At 39.2% G+C, this 24,636-nt stretch overlaps 1 protein-coding gene across 5 annotated transcripts in view; it reads left to right on the forward strand.

Annotated features, from left to right (window-relative positions):
- DIAPH3 (diaphanous related formin 3) overlaps window positions 1-24,636 on the forward strand; it is a 530,827-nt gene that overhangs the window by 43,879 nt on the left and 462,312 nt on the right. For all 5 annotated transcript variants that reach the window (XM_043892388.1, XM_043892390.1, XM_043892386.1 and 2 more), the window contains one exon: window positions 8,987-9,154. In XM_043892388.1, the coding sequence (XP_043748323.1) occupies window positions 8,987-9,154 (168 nt within the window). The remainder of the gene's footprint in view (window positions 1-8,986; window positions 9,155-24,636) is intronic.

The raw sequence follows: 24,636 nt of genomic DNA on the forward strand, positions 1-24,636 counted from the left end.
ACTCTGCATGTGGCACTTGGCCGTGGAATACATACTGCATATTCAGTTCAGTTCAGTTGCTCAGTCTTATCTGACTCTTTGAACCCCATGGACTGCAGCACGCCAGGCTTCCCTGTCAATCACCAACTCCTGGAGTTTGCTCAAACTCATGTCCATCAAGTTGGTAATGCCATCCAACCATCTCATCCTCTCTTGTCCCATTCTCCTCCTGCCTTCAGTCTTTCCCAGCATCAGGGTCTTTTCCAGTGAGTTGACTCTACGTATCAGGTGGTCAAAGTATTGGAGCTTCAGCTTCAGCATCAGTCCTTCTAATGAATATTCAGGACAGATTTCCTTTAGAAGGGACCGGTTGTATCTCCTTGAAGTCCAGGAGACTCTCAAGAGTCTTCTCCAACACTACAGTTCAAAAGCATCAGTTCTTCAGTGCTTAGCCGTCTTTATGGTCCAACTCTCACATCTGTACACGACTACAGGAAAAACCATAGCTTTGACTGGACGGACTTTTGTTGGCCAAGTAATGTCTCTGCTTTTGAATATGCTGTCTAGTTTTGTCTTGGCTTTTCTTCCAAGGAGCAGTGTCTTTTAATTTCATGGCATAACTTATTTTCAAGCAATTTAAAGGAATTTCAAGATTATAACTGTTAAGTGTATTTCTCTCTTAATGATATTAAAATACTATATAAAATCTAAATGTGAACAAATCATTGTAAGTAAGTAATTTTGGGGAGGCGGTGATACATTTTAATCTTTTCAAAGAATCCTCTGGCTAGAGAACTTTTTATAAATTTCAGTAATGCAATTTAAAAGTGGGAAATGGTCGTTTGTAATATTTAGGAGCATTGAAGGTAGGGTGTAGCAGTTGGTAGGTTGGTGGGAATTGTTACCAGTTGATAAGAGTGTACCTATGACTGAGATGCTTAGCTTATCCACTTGAAACAGTGAATGGTCAGTTTTTCTCCCCAGAAAGATGTCTCTTTGTGACAGTGATGTCACTAGCATTTTAGTAAAGATCATGGAACTCTTTAGCTGTTAACCTGCACCATCTCCTGTAATTCTGATTTAGCCTCACCTGGTTTCCTATGCATCCCTTTCCAAAAACTCTTTTGAGATTCCTTTTCTACCCCAGAGTTAATCACTGGTCTCTATCTGTTGCTAGTTTGCTTGAGGGCATTTACAGTATTTCACCTTGATTTGTGATTTGTTACTGTATTTCCCCCCAAGTGGTAACCTGTGGGACGGCACTGTATTTTATGTGTTTGTCATCCAGTATTTGCTTAGGCATGCCTTCGGTGCTAGGTGCCTGCCAACTACTGTTTTGTAGGCTGAACACACAGTGGTGCTATCAGTTATCTGCTGCTGTGTAACAAACTAAGCCAGAGCAGCAGACATTTATCATCTCATACTGTTTCTGTGGGGCAGGAGTGGAAGTTGCTAGGCTGGGTGGTTGTGGCTTGGAGTCTCATGAGGTTGCAGTGAAGATGTTGGCTAGAGCTCTCATCAGCTGAAGGTTGACTGGGGCTTTTGGGATGGCTCACACACGTGGCTGTCGGCACGATGCCTCCCTGCTTCTCTAGCTTTGTTAGCTCAGTTCTTTGCCCCGTGGGCCTCCCCCTAAGTCCTCTTGAGTGTCCGTGTGATCTGGCAGCAGGCATATCCTAGAGTGAGTCATCCCAGAAGGAGCAAGACAAAAGCTGTGATGTCTTTTGTGACCTAGTCTTGAAATGACACTCCATAATTTTCAGTGTGCTGTTGCTTACGTAAGTCGGGGGATCCCTGAGGGCTGTCCTCGAGACTGGCCAGCACAGCTAAGACAGCTGATGATTTGTCTAGCATGGCACTTAACATTTTAGCGGGAGAGAGGCAGAGCCAGCAATTACAGAAGAAGATGACAGGCTTTCTTAAGTCATACTCAGTGCAGATGAAGGAAATAAACCGTGTGCTCTGACAGATAGGGATGTGAGTGGGCTCATATACTGCTTTAGATGGGGTGGCCCGCCCTTTAACCTGACACTGAGAGGCGAGAGGTACTTTTATTTCTGTTGACAGCTCACTGCCATGTTAATTAAGCGTGGCATCCCTCCTGCAGATAGCATTATAATGGCATTTCCTCAGTCTTCTGTGAATTTAACCAGTTCTTCAACAAAGATACCATTGTGGAAATTTGGGGGGTTTGGTTAGGGTAACCCAGCAAGCGAGGGGTTGGGCAGGATTCGGAAGTCAGACTCTGGAGTTCCATTTTTAATCAGCAGGTTGCTTGGTTAGTAATAAAGCTAATTAAAAGCCAGGTTATTTTAGCTGTTAGGCTTTTTTCTCTTAAATGTAGTGCAGGATTGCAATTGATAATTTTGAGTGGTTTTTTTTTTTTTTTTTTTTTGGATTTCAGGTATGTGTTCAAATAGAATTAATTCAATAATTAAAATGAATGTTTATTTGTTTAATAATTCTCCTGGATTGCATGAAAATATCTTCTCCCTTCTGGATTCTAAGAATGTGTGTTTATGATCACACATAGTTTTTCTGTCTTTTCAAGTTCTAAAAGGACTAATAATTTCATATCTTCCTTTTGTTTTAAATGTAAAAAGGATCACTACTCTGTTAGTATTGAAAAACATTGTAACAGTAAAAAGTGTGTTTTCAGTCTTACAGTGTTATAAAATAGCTAAACATCCAGATAGTTTTTTAGAGCCTGTTTTTAGTTTAATTAATTTTTTAAACTGTCATTACTGATTATCAGTGTGAGATAATACTCAGTAGGGTGCTCATTTAACTTCCCCTGAAGATAAGTGATATTAATTTATAAAATCCAGCACACCCCAGACACAGCTGAAGCCATATTAATTGTGTGTACCACCTCCAAATAACATAATGGGATTCCCTCAGTCTTCTGTATATTTAACCATCTCTTCAACAAAGGCAAACTGTATACTTCGCCTACTTGGGTTGTGTTTCTATATCTACGTTAAGAGAATTTCACATGAAATTAAGAGTAGCCATCCAAGTGCACATTGTAAAGTACATACAGTTGCAACCAAATTGCCAAATGCAAACAGCAGTCGATGAACAGAGTACGATGGTGATTTCTGTCGTGTTTTTATATACAAAACTATTTTAAAAGTTTGCTTTTATGTTCTCTTGTGAATTGCTTTAAGCAAATTGTGTGTGTGATTCCATGAAAGATGAATTAGGAGAGATTTTTCCCCCCTTATTTATGAGTAGAGTCATAGAATCATCCATTTAAAAAAAGATAAAACTTCCTTAGAACATTTACACTGATTTGATAATAATGTTCACTCTGTACCTAGCTTTGTAATAGTGCCCACAGTATTTGGAATCTACTTGTAGCACTCAATAGAGCATCACATACCTGGGAATGTTTTTACTTTAACCCTGAGGTCTTCAACAAATTTAGTTTACTGTATGTTCTAGTATAGGAGAAAGGATTGTATTTATTTTTCTCCTATGGCTCCTTCCTTATTTTGTCTTTCATTCCTTTCTCATCTGGGAAAATAAAAGCATTGAAATTATGAAACACTGATTTTTTTTTTTTTTGCATCTTTATAGATTTAGGAGTTAGAAGAGGGATGTGCTTATTTTTGCTATCTTGTCATTAGCTAGCTAGGCTAGCGATCTGGTGCACATTTGTTTCAACACTTGGATAAAAGCCAACCCTCCCCCAGAGTTTAGGTGCTAAGCATATGGTGGAGATGTGTTAATTCTGTATTATTATTGTACAAATTGTAGTATTATTTATTGATACAAATGCAATTCTATGTCTAAAATCATAATGCATTGATTTTTAAAATTTTCTTTGTGCTATTTTGTAGTCTAAATTTGTTGTTCAGTCGCTCACTCGTGTCCGACTCTTTGCGACCCCATGGACTGCAGCACGCCAGGCCTCCCTGTCCATCACCAACTCCCAGAGTTTACCCAAACTCATGTCCGTTGAGCCGGTGATGCCATCCAACCATCTCATCCTCTGTCATCCTCTTCTCCTCCTGCCTTCAATCTTTCCCAGCATCAGGGTGTTTTTCAATGAATTGGCTCTTCACCTCAGTGGCCAAAGTAATGGAGCTTCAGCTTCAGTCCTTCCAGTGAATATTCATGGTTGATTTCCTTCCATATTGACTAGTTTGATCTCCTTGCTGTTCAAAGGAATCTCAAGAGTCTTCTCCAGCACCACAGTTTGAAAGTGTCAGTTCTTTGGCGCTTAGCCTTCTTTAGGGTCCAACTCTCACATCCGTACATGACTACTGCAAAAACCATAGCTTTGTCTATACAGACGTTTGTTGGCAAAGTGATGTCTCTGCTTTTTAATATACTGTCTAGGTTTGTAATAGCTTTTCTTCCAAGGAGCAAGTGTCTTTTCATTTCATGGCTGCAGTCACTGTCCACAGTGATTTTGGGGCACAAGAAAATAAAGTCTGTCACTGTAGTCTAAATAGCATGACATTTTTATGTATACAAGTGTTTTGGAGATTGTTTTTTGTTATTTAAACAAGTAGTTTCCTCCTTGAAGAATTAAACAAATGCATTCATTTGTTTAATGAATGATGCTTCATTTCAGTCTCTTAGTACAGTGTGTAGATAAAGAATGGGCTCAATTAATAATTATTGTTATTTTTATGACTTTTAGAGATTTTTATTTTAAAGCATTTTGATTTTTGGTGAAAACTAAAATTTTGATTTCTTCTACCACTGTTGGAAGTTAAGTATTCATAAATTAGCTTGTGAATTGCTTGAGCTTACTCTTCCCATTCATTGACATGTTTACATTTATAATATTAATGTTGCATTAATAGTGTTTTGCTTAATTTCACTTCCTTATAAGTTTAGCATATTAATTAACTGTGTGTGTGTCCGTATGTGTGGTGTGAAGAGGAGTCAGTATAGTTTCTACACTCAAGGGTTGATGTTACATGTATAGAAGTGATGGCAATGAAGTAGTGATTCAAAAGCCTGAGGAACCAGCCCCATTTCTTAAAACAACTGTTCGATGTCCCTAGTTTTTTAAAACAAGTATCAAGAATTGAAGTACTGATGTCCGTAGAGATATAACTTCTGGACACATTCATGTGAAATAATCTCCTGTTTCTGAGCTGTCTCACAGCAGGGAGGTTTTGTGTTGGTGAGTCAGCTGCCCTTTTCTTTCGCTACATTGTACACACTTCTTATTATATCTTCCACATTGCGTATAATTACCTGTTTATGTGCTTGTCTCCTCCCTGTGATTGTTGTTTAAGTTATTTACATTCACATTGCTCGTTTATTTTTGTATCACTGACTTGCTCTTTATTTCTTTTTGTATATTTGGTGTTCCATTTCCATCAATTCTGCATGAAAAACCTCTTTTGACACTTTTTGTAGTGGAAGTCTGCTGTAGACAGATTCTCTCAACTTTTGCCCGCCTGCAAATGTCTTTATTTTGCTTCTGTTTATGAAAAGTGTTTTTACTAGACACTGAATTCTAGGGTGAGATTATTTTTCTTTCATTCCTCAACGATGCCATTCGGTTGTCTTTTGCTGGCATTATTTCTGGTGAGAAATTTGTATCATTTTTGTTCTGTATATAATGTCTTTTGTTCTTTGGCTGTATTTTTATGGTTTGCCCTTTATTTTTAATTTTCAGTAGTTTGACTGTGAGGTTCCTACGTATGGGTTTTTTGTTTGCTTGTTTTGTATTTTTTCTGGGGATTGCTGAGCTTCTCTGTGAATTGATATACATATATGTATATATCTATATCTATATTTATAATACTCTTTCTCTTCTGCTGGGGACCCCAGTTACACTTGTGTTACAACATTTCATATTGTATCATGAATATTGGTTATTCTGGTTTTTTTTTTTGTTTGTTTGTTTCAGTTTGAATACTTTCTATTGATCTGTGTTTAGGTTCACCAGTTCTTGGCAATGTTCAGGTTCTTTTTAAGCCCACCTAATGAATTCTTCATTTCTGATACACTTTTCATTCTAATAGATTAAAAAAAATAGTGTCCATGATTTGCTACTGAAATTCCCCACCGCATGGTGGTAATTTCATTATATCCTTTACCATTATTTTTATAAATCTTCTTTTAAATAGTCTGTCTAGTAATTCTGCCCTCTAGGCTGTCTCTCCGTCACTTCTTTTGACTGTGGGCCGTATTTCTTGCTCCTTGGTGTCTAGCAACATTTGATTTTGTGGTGGACATTTTATTTAATTACAGTAGAAATTAAGTAATATTTGCTTCCAAAAGAGGGCATGCTCTTCTTTCAGACTCTTGGAATGGGGGCTGTGTCTCTGTGATCTCTAGTTGAGCTGCGTTTGCTTTTCCTGCTGCTTGAGTTTTATTCAGCTTGTCTGTGGCCTCAAATGCTTTGTGGACTTGGGATCTGAGTGCTAATGAGAGTCTGGCAATTTGCTTTTTGGCATTAACAGTTGAACTTTGGCTTTGGAAACCATGGAATATCTCTTTCTGCTTTAAAGTCTTGATGCCCATTTTTAGGATTTCTGTAGTGTTCTTTTTTTGTTTTCAGTTCCATTGCTGGCTCTCTTTCTTCAGAGACTTGGTATCCTGCCCCCAGCCTTCAGATAGCAGCTGGCGTTTGCTCTCTGAAGGTCTGGGTTTCTCTCAGGTCTTCTGGCTGGTCCAGAGGCTTTGGCAGGCAGCTGCTTTGCACTGGGAGAGGCCTCTCCCGCCTCAGGGAGCATCCCCGTGTTCGGCTTTCGGCATCTACGTCCTGCAGTGTGTGAAGACTTGAGGGAAAGAGTTGGTCAGAGGGTGCAGACTCGCTCTGTGGCTGGGACTTCATGACCCAGGACCTGGAAGTCTAATCTCTCATGCCAGTGCTCATGTGGCTGTCAATAGTTCATTAAAAACCTGGCTGGTTTTTCTTTGCCTTTCTGCATTTGTCCTTCTTCTGCAGCTGTCGTCAGGGATGAGAGCACTCTGTTTCCTCCCAGTGTTTATTTGTGCCGGTTCCCTGGTGTCCTCAGCTTCCTGAGGGTTGAAAACAACAGTGAGAAGAATCCTGTAGGGTGTCCGGCTTGTTTTGGTTGTTGGGGTGAGAGCAGTGGTGGTGTGGACTCTAACCCGGCCGGAGGCTGTCGTGTTATTCGCACTTTAACGTTTATTTCCTGTTAGATGGGCCGTGTGTGAGTATGTATAGTACATGGTGTTTTTCCTTAGGATTATCTTCAAAGTGAATTTAAAGGCCTGTTTTGAAAGATAAGTGTTATTATCTTTGCATATTATTATTTGAAGGCTTCCCTTGTGGCTCAGCTGGTAAAGAGTCCTCGTACAATGTGTGAGACCTGGGTTCAATCCCTGGGTTGGGAAGATACGCTGGAGGAGGGCACGGCACCCGCTCAGACATTCTTGCCTGGAGAATCTCCATGGACAGAGGGGCCTGACTGGCTGCAGTCCATGGGGTTGCAAAGAGTTGGACATGACTGAGCACCTAAGCACAGAACATTATTATTTGCAAAAAATCCTATTTCTCTAGTGAAGTGAATAATCAATACTGTGACTTACTGTCTTTTTAAATAGGGAATTTAAGTGTTATGCTCCTTTAATGGGCCCTAGTAGCTCTATTCAGTAGAACCTCTGTTACGATAGAAGTGTACTTTATACGCTTTGACCAATGTGGGAGCCACTAGTCTCTTGTGGTTCTTGAACACTTGGTATGTGACTCAGGCAGCAAAGGAACTGAGTTTTAAAACTTAATTTATGTTTAAATAACCACACGTGGCTGCCACAGTGAATAGTGCAGGTTTATGTACTACACATATATATATATATGGTGGAAACAGTGGCTTAATGTGTGCACAGTTATTCTGAACAGTTCCAGAATCATAGTGTTTTTAAGTACCCTTCTTTCCCTTTTTGATGGTTACCACTTGAAACACTGTGTGTGTCTGGATTCTCTGTGAGGAACAGAACTTGCTAAATTCACACTATTTTCAATGAATGAACAATTAGCTTTGTAAACTAATCCATCCATTTTCAAATATCCGTGAACTATTTGTTGATAAAATTGTAGAAGAAATCTCATTGCAGTAAAAATCCAGTTTTATTTCTTGAGGCTTCAGTCTGCTCTGTGGTGGTGTTGGTTTAGTCGCTCAGTCGTGTCCGACTCTTGTGACCCCGTGGACTTGTGAGCCCACCAGGCCCCTCCGTCCATGGGGTTCTCCAGGCAAGAATACTGGAGTGGGTTGCCATTTCCTTCTCCAAGTCTACCCTGTAGTTGTTCATAAAGTTCAAATACAGGCTAATCTGAGTAAAGAGAAATGTGATGTCTCTCAGGTCAAGCTATGGAGATGTAAGTAAAATTTAGTTCTCAAAGTGCCTAAATCACGTCCCCCCACCCCTCCCAGCTCGAGTGTAGTATGTGCTGTGAAAAGGACGCTGGAGGAGGGGATCGAGGGTGAACTCTGAGAACCAGTGTGATTGCCAGCCACCAAGTTAGCCGGGCTTCCCTCGTGGCTCAGTCGGTAGAGTCCACCTGCAGTGCAGGAGACCTGGGTTCGCTTCCTGCGTTGGGAGGATCCCCTGGAGAAGGAAATGGCAGCCCACTCCAGTATTCTTGCCTGGAGAACCCCATGGACGGAGGATCCTGGCGGGCTACAGTCCATGGGGTTGTAAGAGTCAGCCACGACTTAGTGACTAAACCACCAAATTAGCTAAATTACCTTTGTAAAAATGCTTAATTTGTTAATCTGTAGCAAAGGTCATTTATCATTAGAGTCTTCATTCTATCATCTTAAGATTGGAAGGAATCTTTTGAGGTTGTCTCTCCTGCCTTCAGACAGGATGGTTATGAAGACTTCACTTATTTTTATATTTATTATTTCTTTTAATCTTAAATTTTACATGCTAAATTGAATGCCTTCTGATGAAATCACAGTGATGATATAACTGACCCTGTTTTTTCATTTTGGAAATTAAATAAGTGTTGTTGAGAAGGGAATACTTACACATGTGCTTTTTATTTTATCTTTCTTCATAGATGGATAGATTTGCCAGCATAAGAATTCCAGGGAGCAAGAAAGAGAGGCCTCCACTTTCCAACCTGAGGACTGCGTTTTCAAACAATGATTGCTCTTCAGAAATGAATGAAAACATTCCAAAACCACTGTCCGAGAAGGAAATTTTAGAGCTTTTTGAAAAGATGATGGTAAGAATTTTGATTCATTATAAAATGTTTGATGTAAAAACCTTAGCTTTGGCTTATGTTCATGGAACTAAACGTGTCTGAAACTTAGGTTGCATAGGTTATTTCTGATGTCATTAAGATAGCACTCAAGGCGTAGAGAGTTTTAGGATTACAAAAATAAGAATCTGAAGAAAAGTGTCATGCCAGTTGTTTTACACAGAAGTACATAAAAACATAAACCCTCCAAAGTATCAAATGATGTACCTTTATCTTAGATAGATTATCTAAGTGGTATGTCTGGTTCGGTTGCATTGAGGACAGTCATCGCGCTTGGCTGTGTGTGTTGTTGAGTGTGCTGACTTTTGGACCTTGTTTGAGCTCTTAGTTCTCACAGTAACCATGTTTGCATAGTCCTGCAGCAGTTAAGTCTGCAGACACTTAAACTCACTTGCTTTGGGGTGTGCCTCTGTAACTTCTATAACCATGAGTTAATACAATTTCAGTCCAGAACAAAGAGAATGTAACCTTTTTTTTTTTGCTAGCCTTTGCATCTGTTTATGAGACTTGTATAAGGCAGATTTCTTCAAGACTGCCGTTGAGGACTCAAGATTGTAAAGTGCCCCCTCATTCATGCATCGTGTGTTTGAGCTGCTGCCTGAATTGTCTGTGAGATTCTGGAATGGTGCTGTTTTGGTGCGCCTTGTTCAGACAGTTTTCTCCCTGTGCTGGTGTCATCTGAGTGAGTGGAGCAAGTGGGCCAGTGACGGACATTCGCGAAGGCTCACCACACGCTGTTAAAGTGTAACCACAGAGGAAGTGCAGAACGTAGTGGATGGTGTTCTCTTCTGAACATGACGACTTTAGAAGTGTTAGTCTTACCCTTCTCCCAGCTAAGAGTATTAGTTTATTTATATGAACAGGGCAGATGGATATTGGCATCTTTGAAGTGTTTACATATTTAATGACTGGATCAGATCACTTTTTAAATCTTAAACAGGTCTCCCTGTTGGCAGAAGATCTTTTGCAGTCAAACTCACTTTACTCAGCAGAAGTAAAGTGAATTATTATTGCTTTTGCAGGACTGCCAATTTGCTAAATGAGTGAGTTTGTCACAACTAAAGGCTTTAAAAGAAATAAGGACTGGGTTCTTCTTTTCCTTTCTGATACCTTGACAATATCACAATACATTGCAGGAAGAACTTGGAGATTCTGAAGCTGAGAAGGGCCTTTCTCCTCCTTTAAATGTGGACTCAACTGCTGTTTCTCAGGCTTGTCAAGCAGAGTACCACGTCTCTGACACATTTAAAGCTATTTCTAGGTCTGGGGAGGATGCTAGATTTAGGTTGGGGTTTATTTTTGGTTTTGCCTATCTGTACCATTTTTATTAATCAAAATCCTTCAGAGAAAGCAACGTTGAATACTCTGCCATTTTTGTTTTTTGTCATTTGACAAAATGAGGTTTCATTTATTTATTTTTTTTTGAGGTTTCATTTAAAAGTTGTGTCTAGATTCTTTTTCTTGGCATTGTACAGTTTAAAAAACTTATATAATGTTCTCAGAGGTACTTAGATGATTTTTTTTTGCATGAAGTAAAAACTTTGTTTTGAAGAACACCTCTTTTTCCTCCTCACGATGGTCCTTTGAGAGACAGTGTGGTGACTTGATTGCTTAATGAATGCGAAGTACAGTATCATCCTTCAGCATTCGTACTTATTTCACTTTTATTTAGAAAATGATTTAGTTGGTCTCTGGGTAACAGTTTTAGTGCACTTTTAAAAAGTAATGATGAGTTTTTAGTTCTGCTACTTCTTAAGGGCTTTTTTTCCGACATTTTCATCCAGTGAAAGGAGAATTTTGATCTGAAAGCTCATTTTGGTTTCTCTGTGGTTCTTAGATATATGAAATAGTTGCATGAGCATCGCTATATACACAACTTTGATTTCTGGATGTCAGATTTCAATGGTTGCTCTTGAACTCATGGTGGGTCTGTGTAGCTGGCTTTTTGACCAAGGTGAACGTGGCAGGTACAGATTGAAAGTGACCTGTTTGTTCCAACCAGGGCCTCTTTCAACCAGCCCTTTCAGCTTATTCCTACCTGCTGCCAGATAGCTTTCACCACAGGTCCCAGAGTTTTCCATTTGCTTTCAAGATAACCGCAGCCCTAGTTTAATTTGAATAAGTTAACTTTTATCCGGAGAAAAACTCTCCCTTGCCCGTTCAGGGCTGCTCTGCTCAGAGCCTGCGGCGCCCTCGGTGGGGCCATGGGGGGGCCCTGCTCTGTTCCCTGCCCTGCGTTTCTCCTCCCCGCTGCTCTCTGGACCCAGTCCATCTCCTTCAGGGTGAGCTTGGAGGTGAAGGGAGGCGGAACAAGGATACTCTGCTGGCCAAGGGTGTCTGTTGTCTGGCCCTGGTGTCGTGGAGTGTCGTGTTGGTGTTCTACCGCTGCTTGTAGCTTACTGCCCCAGGTTTGATGGCTTCAAACCACACCAGTGCGTCATCGCCTCGTAGTTCTGTAGGCTGAAGCCCAGGACGACTCAGCTGGCTTCTCTAGGGTGACAAGGCTGAAGGTGTTGGATGGGTGGACTCTTCTTCAGAGGCTTTGGGGGAACACTCTTCCTTCCAAGTTCATGTTGTTGACAAAATGCAGTGCCCAGGTGTTGTAGGTCTGGGGTCCCAGCTTCCTCGCCGGCCGTCATCTGGGGCTGCCTTAGCCTTGAGAGGCCCCATTCCTCTCCTTCACACGGGCCCTCACGTCTCAGACACGCCAGATCCATCTCGCGCTTAGAATCTCTCTGAGTCCCCTTCTGTGGCATCTCTTGCCTCCATGCGGAGAAAGTTCTCTGCTTTTAAGGGTTTGTGTATTAGATTGGGCTCACCCAGAAAATCCAAAATACTTCCCCTGATTTAAAGTTTATAACCTTAAGGACATCGAAAAAGCCCCCTTTGCCACGTGATCTAACATATTGACAGAAGCCGGGGCTTAGGGCACGGATACCTTTGGGGGACCATTTTGGCTGCCACAGGTATTATTGTCGTTTAGTCACTAAGTCGTGTCTGACTTTTGCAACCTCAAGGACTGTAGCCCACCAGGCTCCTCTCTCCTTGGGATTTCCCAGGCACGGATACCGGAGTGGGTTGCTGTTTCCTTCTCCAGGGGATCTTCCCGACCCAGGGATGGAACCTGTGTCTCCTGCCTTGACAGGCAGATTCTTTCCCACTGAGCCATCTGGGAGGCCCCGGCTAGCGGTGTGAGATTACAGTGTGATTACAGACGCCTTTCTCCTGTGGAGTTCCGTGGCTCTCCTGCCCTCAGTGTCACCTGTCATCCCCTCGGCACTGGTGGCGTCTCCTTTGAACGTCAGAGGAGCCTTCCTCCCGGCCTCCCGCGAGCCTGTTCCTCTCGTGGGTCCCCTTGGGGTGCAGGGCCTCTGAGCCGGCCAGCCCTGCTCCTCTCCAGGATCCGTATCCTCCATGGAAGCTAGTGTGTGCTGTGCCCCAGCCCCCGTCTAGTTCGGTTCAGAGCCTGGCCTCCACAAAGAATAGTTTACTCTGGCGCTTTCTACCCATAGCTCTTTATTTGGGATTCATTTTGTTGCAGATGTGTACCCCTCTAACTGCAAGTGGCTTTCCAGCCGTCATATCCTCCTTGCAACATGTCACACTGCACAGGTGGCCTCTTGCGTTTCTCGTTTTCCCTTGGGTGTCAGGACACTTTCTTCCTTCTCCTGATCTTCCTCCTCTCTAGCCAGTTTACTTTCCATGTTTCTTCCTCTGTCTGTCCTTTTATTTCCTCTGAGTGTAGCCTCTGTCCCTTTTGTTATGTCTTTATCTACTTTGGTTCACCATAGACTCCTTCTGGGGAATTGGAGCCCTTTCATATTGTAGAATATCCCATATATTCTGACAGTCTGCTGTGTCTCTTACAAAGAGCAGCTATAATTGAGCTCTTTAAAAGATGTTAAACCTTAATTCATTTTCTTATTTTTTCCCAGTGTTATTGAGTTACAATTGACATTTAATATTGTGTAAACTTAAAGTACACAATGTGATGATTTGATAGATGTATATTTTTTAAAATGATTGCCACAGTAAGGTCAGTTAACACATCTATCACCTCACATAATTATTGTTTTTTGCCTTGTGGTGAGACCGTTAAGATTTACTCTCTTCAAATCTCTCAAGTGTAATTTTTTTTGTAAAACTAGAGTTACCATACTGTTCATTACATCCTAAGAATTGATTCATTTTATAACTGTCAATTTGTACCCGTTGACCTTTTCCCCGCCCCTCAGCCCCTGGCAACCACCAATCAATGCTGTTTCTATGAGTTTGGTATTTTTAGATTCTACATTTCAGTGATAACATACACATTTGTCTTTTTCTACCTGATTTATTTCACTTGGCATAGGGTTCTCAGGGCCCATCTGTGTTGCCACAGGTGGCAAGATTTCCTTTTTTAATGGCTGAATAGTATTCCATCACACCCTGTCCCCGCCCCCCCCCCCACACCAGTTTCTTTATCCATTTATTTCTCAACAGATATCTAAATTGTTTCTTTATATTGGCTATTGTAAGTAATGCTGCATTGAATAGGGGCATGAAGATATCTTCTCAAGTAAGTGTTTTTACTTTCTTCAGATAAATAGCCAGAAGTGGAATTGTTGGATCATATGATAGTTCTATTTTTAATTTTTCGAGGAACATCCATACTACTACTACTTTCCACAGTGATTTTAACAATTTGCATTCCACCAGGAGTGCGTTTTTTTCACATTCTCCCCAGCACTTGATACTTCTTTTTGACACCATTCTAACCATGTGAGGTGATGTATCATTGTGATTCTGATTTTCATTTCCCTGATAATTAGTGATGTTGTGTCTCTTTTCATGTACCTGTTGGCCATTTGTTTAACTTTTTTGGAAAAATGTTTTTTTAGTTCTTTCCAATTTTAATCAGATAATATTTCTTTGCTTTTTAGTTGTATGAGTTCTTTATGTATTTTGGATAGTAACCTCTTATCAGATGTGTAGCTTGCAAATATTTTCTCCATTTCACAAGTTGCTTTTTAATTTTGTTGATTTTAAAAATTGTTTTGCTGTGCAGAAGCTATTTAATTTGATAAAATCCTTCACATTTATTTTTGCTTTTGTAGCTTGTGCTTTTGGTGTCATGTTCAAAAAGCTCATTGCCAAAACCAACATGGAAAAGCTTTTCCTTTATGTTTTCTTCTAGGAGTTTTAGAGTTTCAGGTCTTACATTTAAGTCTTTAATACATTTTGAGTTAATTTTTGTGAGTGGTATAAGGTGGGGTCCAGTTTCTTTTTCATTTGCATGTGATTATCCAGTTTTTCCTTCTTTTTTAAGGAAACTGTCTCTCCCCATTGAGCATAGTTGGCTCCCATTTCAAACATTAGTCAATCATATAGCATGGGTTTATTTCTGTACTCTTGATGCTGTTGTTCTCTGGGTTTGTTTTCATACCAGTACTGTATCGTTATAATTACTGTAGCTTTGTAATATAGTTCAAAATTGAGATGTGTAATGTCTCCAACTTTGTTCTTTTTCAAGATTGTTTTGGTTATTCATAGTCTTTGGTGGTTCTATTTGTTTTTTTCTATAAAGAATACCATTGGAATCTTGATAGCATTGCATTGAATATATAGATGGCTTTGAATAGGATGGACATTTTAATTACGCTAAATTGAACACAGGATATTTTTCCACTTATTTGTGTTTTTTGTAGTTTTTTTCATCAGTGACTTAAAATGATCAGTGTCCAGATCTTTCACTCCTCAGAACTTGTGTGTAAGTCCCTTGTGCAATTTTATCCTTTATTTATTATTTTGATATGTCTCTATGCTAGATTAAATCCATGTAGCATTATTTACCTGGTTTATCATCTCAAATAACTGCCTGTTGAATTAAGTGTATCTTTCTAATTTTTGTCTAAGATTTGATATTTCTTTTCACCTTCAATTCTATGTTTTGGTGGTAGTTAACTTTAATTATCAAATTTGGGTTTGCTGGATAACTTAAAAATGTTAAAATAATGAATAGGAAGAGAAGTTTCATGTATTCATACCTTTTTTGTCTTTTCACTTTCACTATATGTTGAGAGAACAAAAGCTGGAAGGTCATCTATCAAGCTGTGATCATCAACAGGCATTAAATGAGTGCCAGCGATGACAGAATTACTTTGAAAAAAATTATTTAAATTCTGGACTTCCTGTCATCACTTGTAAGCATGGAAGAAATGGTCTGATAAAATTGCACAAAGTACTTAAGTATGAATAGTAATGCTGTAATCTTTTCTTGGGAATATGTTTACCAGGCTCTCTTGTAATGTAGGAGAGAGTGCATTTATTGATTGCCATTAGCATTGTCTCTTAAGCGTGTGTTTGAAGTGTCCATTGGCATTAAGAGCTTAGATGACCTGCTATTTAATACATATTTTAGCTTTAGTGTGAGGAAACATAGTACAGATGATACTAAAGCCATTCAAAATTTAATTTTGAAACAATTATCAGATATATTATAAAGTTGGATCTATTTTTGTTCAGTGGCGTTGTTTTTAAATAGGGTATTTGAGGTACACAAACAACAGTAGAACCTATATATTAATTGGAATACTTTGTGTGCTTTTTCAATCCCAGCCTCCTTTTTGAGGTATACAAAAAAGAATAGAACACATGTAATTAATTGAAATACTTGGTGTACTCCTTTCAATTCCATCTTTCTTTTTAAAGTGTTGTTAACCAGCATTTCAGAGAAACAGAGACCTGACTGAATAAAGATTGGGGTTTGTTAGGACTGTAGTCCAGGAGATATAGATTCAAAGAGCACTTGAATTACGTTCCTTTGGACTACAAATTGGGGGAGGCTTAGAAAGGCAAAAAATCCTGCAAGGTTATTAGAACTGGAATTGGAAAGAAGTAAGGGTGCTTGTTGAGCAGGGATAGGCTGGGGTCTGAAATGATTCCATAGTTGTGAAGGGGGACGGACTTTGAACCTGTTAACCCAGTCCAAGCTGGTACTTGCTTCTTGCTTCTCAACAAGTGGAAAGACAAGCTGTTGGGGCAGGGAATAATGACCTTGTTCACAAAGCCAGCAGGTCTAGAAGATGGTGGACTAGGGCCCCAGAGAACCATCCTATCTGAGTTAGACTTCAGGCTGCTCTTACACTGAAAGAGGTGGAGGTTATTGCATACTTGTTGGTGCAGAAACTCTTTGTTCTTGTTGTCCACATGGTTCCTGCAAATCTTCAACGGCAAATGTTATTTCTGTTCCTCAACATTTTATCTCTGTATGAATGAAAATGTTATACATTTAAGGATTAAATATTTAATCCCTCTGTCCATGGATTCTCCAGGCAAGAATACTGGAGTGAGAAGCAATTCCCTTCTTCAGAGAATCTTCCCAACACAGGGATTGAACCCAGGTCTCCTGTGTTGTAGGCAGATTCTTTACCGGCTGAGCCACCAGGAAAGCCCAGTTATAAAGTGTTATACATTTAAGGGTTAAACAAACCAAGGTATAAATGTATACATTTATACAGAGTAAAGTGTTATACATTTAAGGGTTAAACGTGGGAGGTAGAGCCTTAAGAATAGGCTACCAGGTATATTTCAGGCCATAGGCAACATTTTTTTACAAAGGTACAGAGCCAGCATGACTAAGCAAGGCAACAGAGCACAAAGCTTAGAGCTAAAGGAATCGATCCAGGATGCAGTGAGGTTTGTTTTTTGTTAGAAAACTACAAAGGTGCAGCTAGCAGATACTGTTTTGAAGTGGTTGGTTGTGTTCTTGAGTTTGTTAAAGTTGAGAGAAGATTCACATTCTCAGTGATGCAGGAATGTGTCTGACACCACATCTATAATGGTCTGGCTCCATTTGGATGCCTGAACCATAGTTACTCCATTTTGATTTTTAAATAGTCTTAAATATATCATCAGTATATTTTTCAAGAAATCCTCTCTATGCTGACATCATAGGTCTGTTCTTCTATATTCCTAAAATCTGATGTGAGACAGTATTATTCCTACATGGGTAACTAGTTTTTCTATTATATTAATGGCACTATTAATATAATAGAATATTATACTGAATAGGCACTCTTGTCCATCATCTGTGATATCTCCACTGTTATATATCAAGTCAGTGCTCATATCTGTGTCTGTTTCTGAGGTCTGACTTTGCTCATTGTTCTATTTGTCTAGCTCTGCAGTTACATCCATTGTCTTAATTACTTTAACCTATATAAGCCTTGATATCTAGGACTTCCTTCCTCTCTTCAAAATTATCCTGACTGTTCTTGGCCGCTTTGTGATTTTATATTAATTTTACAATCAATTAAGTTTTATTATAAATCCTGTTGGGATCTTGATTGGAATTGCAATAAATTTATTGATTTAGATAGAATAAATACCTTTGTGATATTAAATTTTCCTGTGAACATTGGATATATCTATCTATTTATTTAGTTATTTTTCTGTTCCTAAACTGTAACATTTATAATTTCCCCGTAGAGGTTGTATCTTTTATAAGATTTATACCTTGGTTTGTTTCTAAAATGTAACTAATATTTTTAAAAACTTAAAATTTTTAGTAAGATTATTAATTTGTGTGTTGCCTTTTACATTCAGTAATCTTTCTGAATTCTCAGTTTTTATTTGTAGAGTTCCTCATATTTTTCTATGCATATAATCAGGATATCTGTGGCTAACTTTTACATCTTTTTCTGTTCTTATTCCTTTCTTTTTCCTTTCGTTGCACTGAGTAGAAAACCCCAGAAAAGAGTTAATATTTTTTTTTCCCTCTTCCTAAAATATGTAGTAAAGAATTTTTTTTTTCATTTTCCATTTCAGTTATTTGAATAAAGTTGGCCAGCCCTTCACTGGAATCTTCTTCCAATAAGATAGACGCGTGGCTCTGCTAATTTTTATCCTTGAAATTGAGTATATCATCCATTACTGATCAAATGAGTGACTAGTATGATAAATTTGTTTTATTCATTATTTTATTAGATAAATTTCCTAATGTTTTCATAAGAACTGTATTTTAACGGGCTTTGACTATTTACCTGTCCCCCTTTGTTCCCTTTATGCTTTCACAGAGCATGCTGCATGAATTGTTGAATGAGTTGGTTTGTTTCTTCTCTCTGGTGAATACCATGTCTAAGCAAGAAAAGATAAATAAGTACACATAGAGTTAAATACTGAGATATCTTTGTATTCTTAGCTTTGTAGTCAATTCAGATATCTTTGAAATGTAAGGTCCAGAGGGAAAAAGAAGAGCTCAGGTGAGCTAATGAAATTGAATTTGATACTTTTTGGTAGGGTTGCTGGGAGCAGAGTTCATCTTGATGTCTTTATTCAGTGTTGTCACTCTTTGGGCACATGCTAAAGATAATTTTTCTTTTTTAATCTTTTTTTTTTCCTTTTTCGTAGTTGGTGTTAAGGATTTATGCTTAGCTATTTCTTCAGTCAGACAAGTGAATGAATACCTATTGTGTTTGATGTGTAAGTGATGTCTTAAGAGTCACCAGAAGTCTGAAAGAACAGAAACCAAGGAGGACTCCTTTGTGTTAGTTCTTTAAGTGCTTATTGACTGCTATAGATTCCTACTAGCACTTTGTTTATTTCAAGCATTAGCATTTTTTACAAATCTACTTTTTCTGTATTGTGGGTTTTTTTTTATTTCTTAAAAACTACAAAAGTATATTTTGGGTTCACGAGATAAAATGAGAGAGGTTCTATGGTAATGCTTTGTTCTGATCTATTAGTTGTCACCTTTCTCCCTCTCCTTTATGTAGAAATTGAAAAATTTGGGGTAAGTTTGTTTAAAAGCAATCCAAATAATAATCCAAATAGGAGGAGGAGGAGAGAGAGGGTAGAAGTGTAAGGCGATTGTCAAGTTGATTCATGGGTTGTGTTTGTCAGGGGGATAATGTCAGTGCTGTGTTATTTCTTCTAGATCCAGATAAATGAGAAAATAAATGATTTAGGAGCATTGGATTTTGCCTGGTGGGAGTTTGTCGACCCAGTCAAATGATTAGAAAGGGGATTTTTGAAAGGATAAAGGTTATGCTAATGTTTAAGATTCCGCTTTCGCTAATTATTAGGAAGTGTGCAAGAGCCTTTTCCAATGGTGAAGGGTTTTTTTTTTCAGTCTGATTTTCTTCTCTAAGGAAGTCAGCCTTTGTGTTTTGTCAGATGGCCATTTTATTATTCTTTATGTAGTTTATGAAGAAATGGCCGTTTGTGGAGAGCAAATAAGTGAGTTATACCCCTTTTATAAGTAGCAGTGTTCTTCTCTGCTGGACTATGTAACAGCTGTGATTGTAGGTGCTTATGCATAAGCTTGAACAGTTCCAACCAGATCATTCCAAAATAAATTAGAGTTGAGCAGCTTGCTGCATATTCCTCTCATTTTTTGCTTCTTCTGCTGAAATTTATAGTATGTGAAAAATTATACTTAAGTTTCTTGTGTGTCTGTTAATCTCTGATACTGGTTTTAGATTAAATTGAAATTTGGTTTCAAATGGAGATAGTTTGAACTCTTTGTGTAAGCTCCAGTTAGAATATTTGGTTGAATAAGAATTTTATGAGTTCACTGTCAACCTCTGGGTAAGGGCTGTTTTCTGGCTGCAGTCCTGTTACTGAGCTAGCCATCTGATTTCCTGTTAATTTTAATTGGATTGAGGACATTGAGAATAGAAAAGTGAATCTAACCCCACTATTGGTGAAACCAAAAAACTGACTCTTCATAATCATAGTTTTGTATAAAAATGAAAGGATTGTTATAAAGGTTTATATAAGAACATGAGCTTCCCTGGTGGATCAGATGGTGAAGAGTCTGCCTGCAATGCTGGAGACCTGGGTTCCATCCCTGGGTTGGGAAGATCTCCTGGAGAAGGGAATGGCAGCCCACTCCAGTATTCTTACCTGGAGAATCCCATGGACAGAGGAGCCTGGAAGGCTGCGGTCCATGGGGTTGCAAAGAGTTGGACATGACTGAGCAACTAACACTTATATAAGGATATAGTAAACATGATGGACAAAGAAAAGAAAAGCTGTTTTAGAGCTTTAGTGCATTTATGGGCATCTTGAATATAAAGTAGTAATATAAAGTTAATTCCAAGTTCCAGGGTTTTGGTTGTATTTATCTTTCACAGGTTTCCTGATTTTACTTTAGCTTAATCTAGGAATGCAGTTTATTAAATTGCAGAGCTATGTGAGATTCAGTTACTGCACACTGTTTGAGAGTATGTGATTACCTGGAATGAGATCATGAAGCCTTCGATTTTGCATTGGGCGCTACAGCACTCCTGGTGCTAAGACCACCAGTTAGTAGGACTAAGCATCAGCAAGACCTGTGACACTGTGTGATGGGGAAGTTGAACTCCAGCGTGGGGAAGCATCGAATCACACTTCTAGAAGAAATATGCGTAAAATTGTGCTTATAGTATGTTGAGCTCTGAGGTCTCAGGAGAAGAAATTAGGGGATCATTGTGGACTTCTTAAAATGCTTAACCAATTTGTGGCTGTACTGGAAAAAAATTTAGCAAAGCTGCTGCCAAGAACAATTATTTTGGCTTTAACCCATGGAACAAAGCATTGAACACTATTGAAATCAGATGATAACTGTTGACTTAGTAAGAATGTTTGATTTGGGTATTGCTCTGCTTCCAGTTTTTACATTTTAATATTTTGCTTATTCATCCATACAGATGTTTTGATCCACTGTTGTACTGTTTTTCTAGCTCCTGTTTTATAACTCTAGTCATGCTTCTGTTTGTCTGTAGTGTTTTTCCGCTCTGGGTGAATTTCCTTGCACCTGACCATCTTCAACTTGCTGCTTGTATATTTGCTTAATTCTCCAAATAGTCAATCATTTTAAATTTAGTCTGACTCTCCATGGCGTTAACTATCCCACTCAACTTGATGTATGTAAATTTAATGAGCATGCTGTCTTGTAAAATCCACATTCATGAATGAAAATAGTGTAATGTTTGTAGTTCAGTTGAAAAAATGTCTACTCTCTGTTTGCCATTCTCTGCTTGATTACTCCTTGGTGCTCACTAGTTGCATGTATGCGCATGAGTATTAAGATTACATCTTTCTCTCTTTCTCAGTTTTGCCAAAGAAAATGTGAAAGATATATATTTTGTGTTTTTTTAGCCAAGGATGGAGTCAAGGTATGTAAAGATAGTAGCAAACTTGGATTATCCTGGTTTGTGGGAACTTCCAGCCCCATCTGACACATAGGAAGAGTTCTCTGGAGCATCATAAAAGCTGAGGGCTTGACTCCACGTCATTGACCTGGCTTCCAGGGCAGGGCCACAGCTCCCCATTTGGTGTTCTTGTGCAGGTTAGGAAAATGTGTGGCCCTTCTTTCCTCTAAGAGGACGCAGCGCCGCACAGAGTCACCCAGTCTGGTCTCGGCGGTATCTCAGCCTTATTCGCATCTCAAGCAGGGGCTGCTGTGCAGGGCTCAGCCATGCGTAGACTGACCTAGGTCAGCGGCTGCGTGTGGTTCTGCTAGTGCTCCCTGAAGACATGATGGACTTTTAGCTTGGCCAATGCTAGTGCCACCGCCTGGAGCCGTGACCCCGCCTCCGGAGCTGGACCTGGCTTCTGTCATTGTTCTAGTCTCGGACTCCGATTATTATCTCTGGCTCCAGCTCCAGCTCCCAGAAAATTACCTGCATTTCATGTTTGTTCCAAAAGAAGTTTAGCAAATTCTATTTGGGAGTTTTTGTGATATCTTATTTGATAGATATCTGAAGAGTATATGCATTGTGAATGACACAGCAAGTGTAGAAAAAAAATCTTTTAAAAATTATCTGTGATGGAGGAAAAAGAAAGGCATATATAAAGGAGAACTAGGGTCGAGGGGAGGCTTTTTTCTTTTAATTTTTAATCCATTAAGGATTACCGTCTTTATATAATGAGACCCAACAAGCTAGAAGAATTTAGTGAAATGGGATGGAAGCAAGGTAATTGACGTGCAGTGCCCTTTTAGGAGGGGAGAGGAAAGAGGATCCAGAGTGTAAATGAGTGGGATTATCTTTGGATCGATACAGGAGTTGGTACAGGAGAATGAGTGTGCAAATAAATTGGTAATAGAACAAATAGGAAGTTGATGGTGTATTCCTTTTCATGGAGAAAATTAAAATGTGCTTACTGAAAATGATAGGTAGACGTGATGGTTTCATAGCTCCTGGAGAATGGCCAGTTTGAAGTAAGTACTTCCGGGAATGTGAGGAGGGATTCCTGTGATTTCCCATCCATGTTAGAGGAGCAGGTGAACCACAGAGTTAGCCTGCTTGGGAGAAAATGGAGTGTGTCATAACACTGAGGTTTCACTGAGGTCGAGAAATAGGTGGCTTGGAAGTGGGAGAAGTGAAAAGATGGAAGATTGTGATCAGAGAAGAGGATCTTGGAGATGATGATGATACTCGAGGTAGGACTGTTTCTAGACAAAAGGCCCAGGTGTGGTCGTGAAGACCACAAGTGAGGAAAGTGGAAATGAGGGTTGCTGGTTGTGGGGAAGCCAGGGGGGGTGTCACAGCAGGGCAGTAGGGGGAATCCGCTCCTGAGGGTGTGTGAGATGGCCTTAGGCCCGAGGGAAGCGGGGCTTCAGATCATGGAGATACATAATATGGAAATAAGAATGGAGGCACAAATCTGAGCTGCAAGGCTTACCGTCAGCTTAGAGAACTTCCTTCCGTCTCACTTCTCTAGTCAGTAAAGAGGAGACAGTACATAACCCGAAGGGTTATTACTGAGTACTAAACAAATGGTGCTTCTGAGTGTTGTCGCACAGTGCCTGGCTTGGATTGAACCATTGTTTAGGGTTAGAAACACGGTCCTTGTGAAAAGATGTAGCAAGGGATGCTAGGAGAGTGAGTGAGAAGGATGGTTCACAGATCACCTTTGGAATGGATATGGGAGGACGTGTCAACAACTTGGACTTCGTGTTTTGGAAAATTCCAAAAGGTACCTGATTAGGTTTCTGATGGACTTCTGTTAATGTCTGTCTGACTCAGATTTGTCGACAGTGGTTTCTTTACTTCCCTCTCCTCTATCGAGTTTGTGTGTATTGACTGTAACCAAATATCCTACAAATGTGCTCCTTTTATGTAATGGACTTTTAAAAAATTGCTATATATATATTTTTGTTTGTTTTTAGCCTCACTGTGCGCTTGTGGGATCTTAATTCCCTGACAGGGGTTGGACCCCAGCCCTTGGCACTGAGAGTGCACAGTCCTAACCAATGGGTTGCCAGGGAATTCCCCCAAAATTACTATATTAAAAAATGTGAGATGTTCCATTTTTCTTGTTCTTTTCAAGTTATTTTCTATAGCAGAATTTTTATGAATATTTTAATTTAGTTTTTAAGAACTTTATCTTGAAATAATCTTAGAAGAGTTGCAAAAATAGTATGGAGGATTCTTTTCTACCCTTCACCCAACTTCCTTGAATGCCAACATCTTATATAACTTTAGTGCAATTATTAATACTAAGAAATTAATATTGGTTCTTACTAAACCACAGACTTGATTCAGGTGTTGGCAGTTTTCCCACTGAAGTGCATTTCCTTTTCTGAGATCCAGCCCAGCATCCCATCTTGTGTTTGGTTTGCCGTGTGTGTTTCACCTCCTCATCAGTGGTACTTCATCTCTGATGCTCTTGACACTTTCCAACAATCCTGCTTATTTTGTATCATGCCCCTCAATATTTTTTCCTTCAGTATTTCTTCCCTGTGTTTTTGAAATCTGTCCCTAGTGCCAGTCAGACTCACATAGTGAAATAGCACAGTGATTCAATTTAGGTGTAGTTTTTAATTAGAAAGTAATTAACTAGAGGAAAATTACTTTTTGGTGCTGCAACTCCCAATTTCCCCAGGCAAAAGATTGTGTTTAAACATGTATATGAAGGTAGTGCTATAAATGAATTAATTTATAATGTATGTTACTAAGGCATTAGTAGAACTTTTTTTTTTTTTTTTTTGAATGAGATATATTCTGTTAGATAGCCAACTGATAAGGCTTTTCCCATTAAGGAAATAGATATTTGTCTTATATCCATGGAAGTATTAGTCTCATTCAAAGTATTCCTCAGACCTTGTACAGTTATGTATTCTATGCATCATTTGTTCATTTTATTTATTATAGGTATTTAATGAATTATATATCATTGTTTGCATATATGGAAGTGAACTGTTTTTAGGGCTTTTATAAAATCCGTTACTACGGTGTCCTTTTGTGTCCATACAGTATATAGACGTATTGACCTCTGTTTGAAGGGGAGAATTGGTAAACGTGCAGAAGTTTACGTTACTTGTGTCAGCCGTACATGAGGATCTCTGTATTACTCAGCTCTGCTTAGAAAGTAACCTCGTTGTAATACTAAGTAAGTTGTTCTCAAATGGTGTCGTGGACACCCTTGCTGCCCCTCAGACCCCCTTCACGTGGCTGGTGCAGGCGCCCGCGGGTGTG

This window comes from Cervus elaphus, chromosome 30, assembly GCF_910594005.1.
Source record: "Cervus elaphus chromosome 30, mCerEla1.1, whole genome shotgun sequence".
NCBI classification, from domain to species: domain Eukaryota; kingdom Metazoa; phylum Chordata; class Mammalia; order Artiodactyla; family Cervidae; genus Cervus; species Cervus elaphus.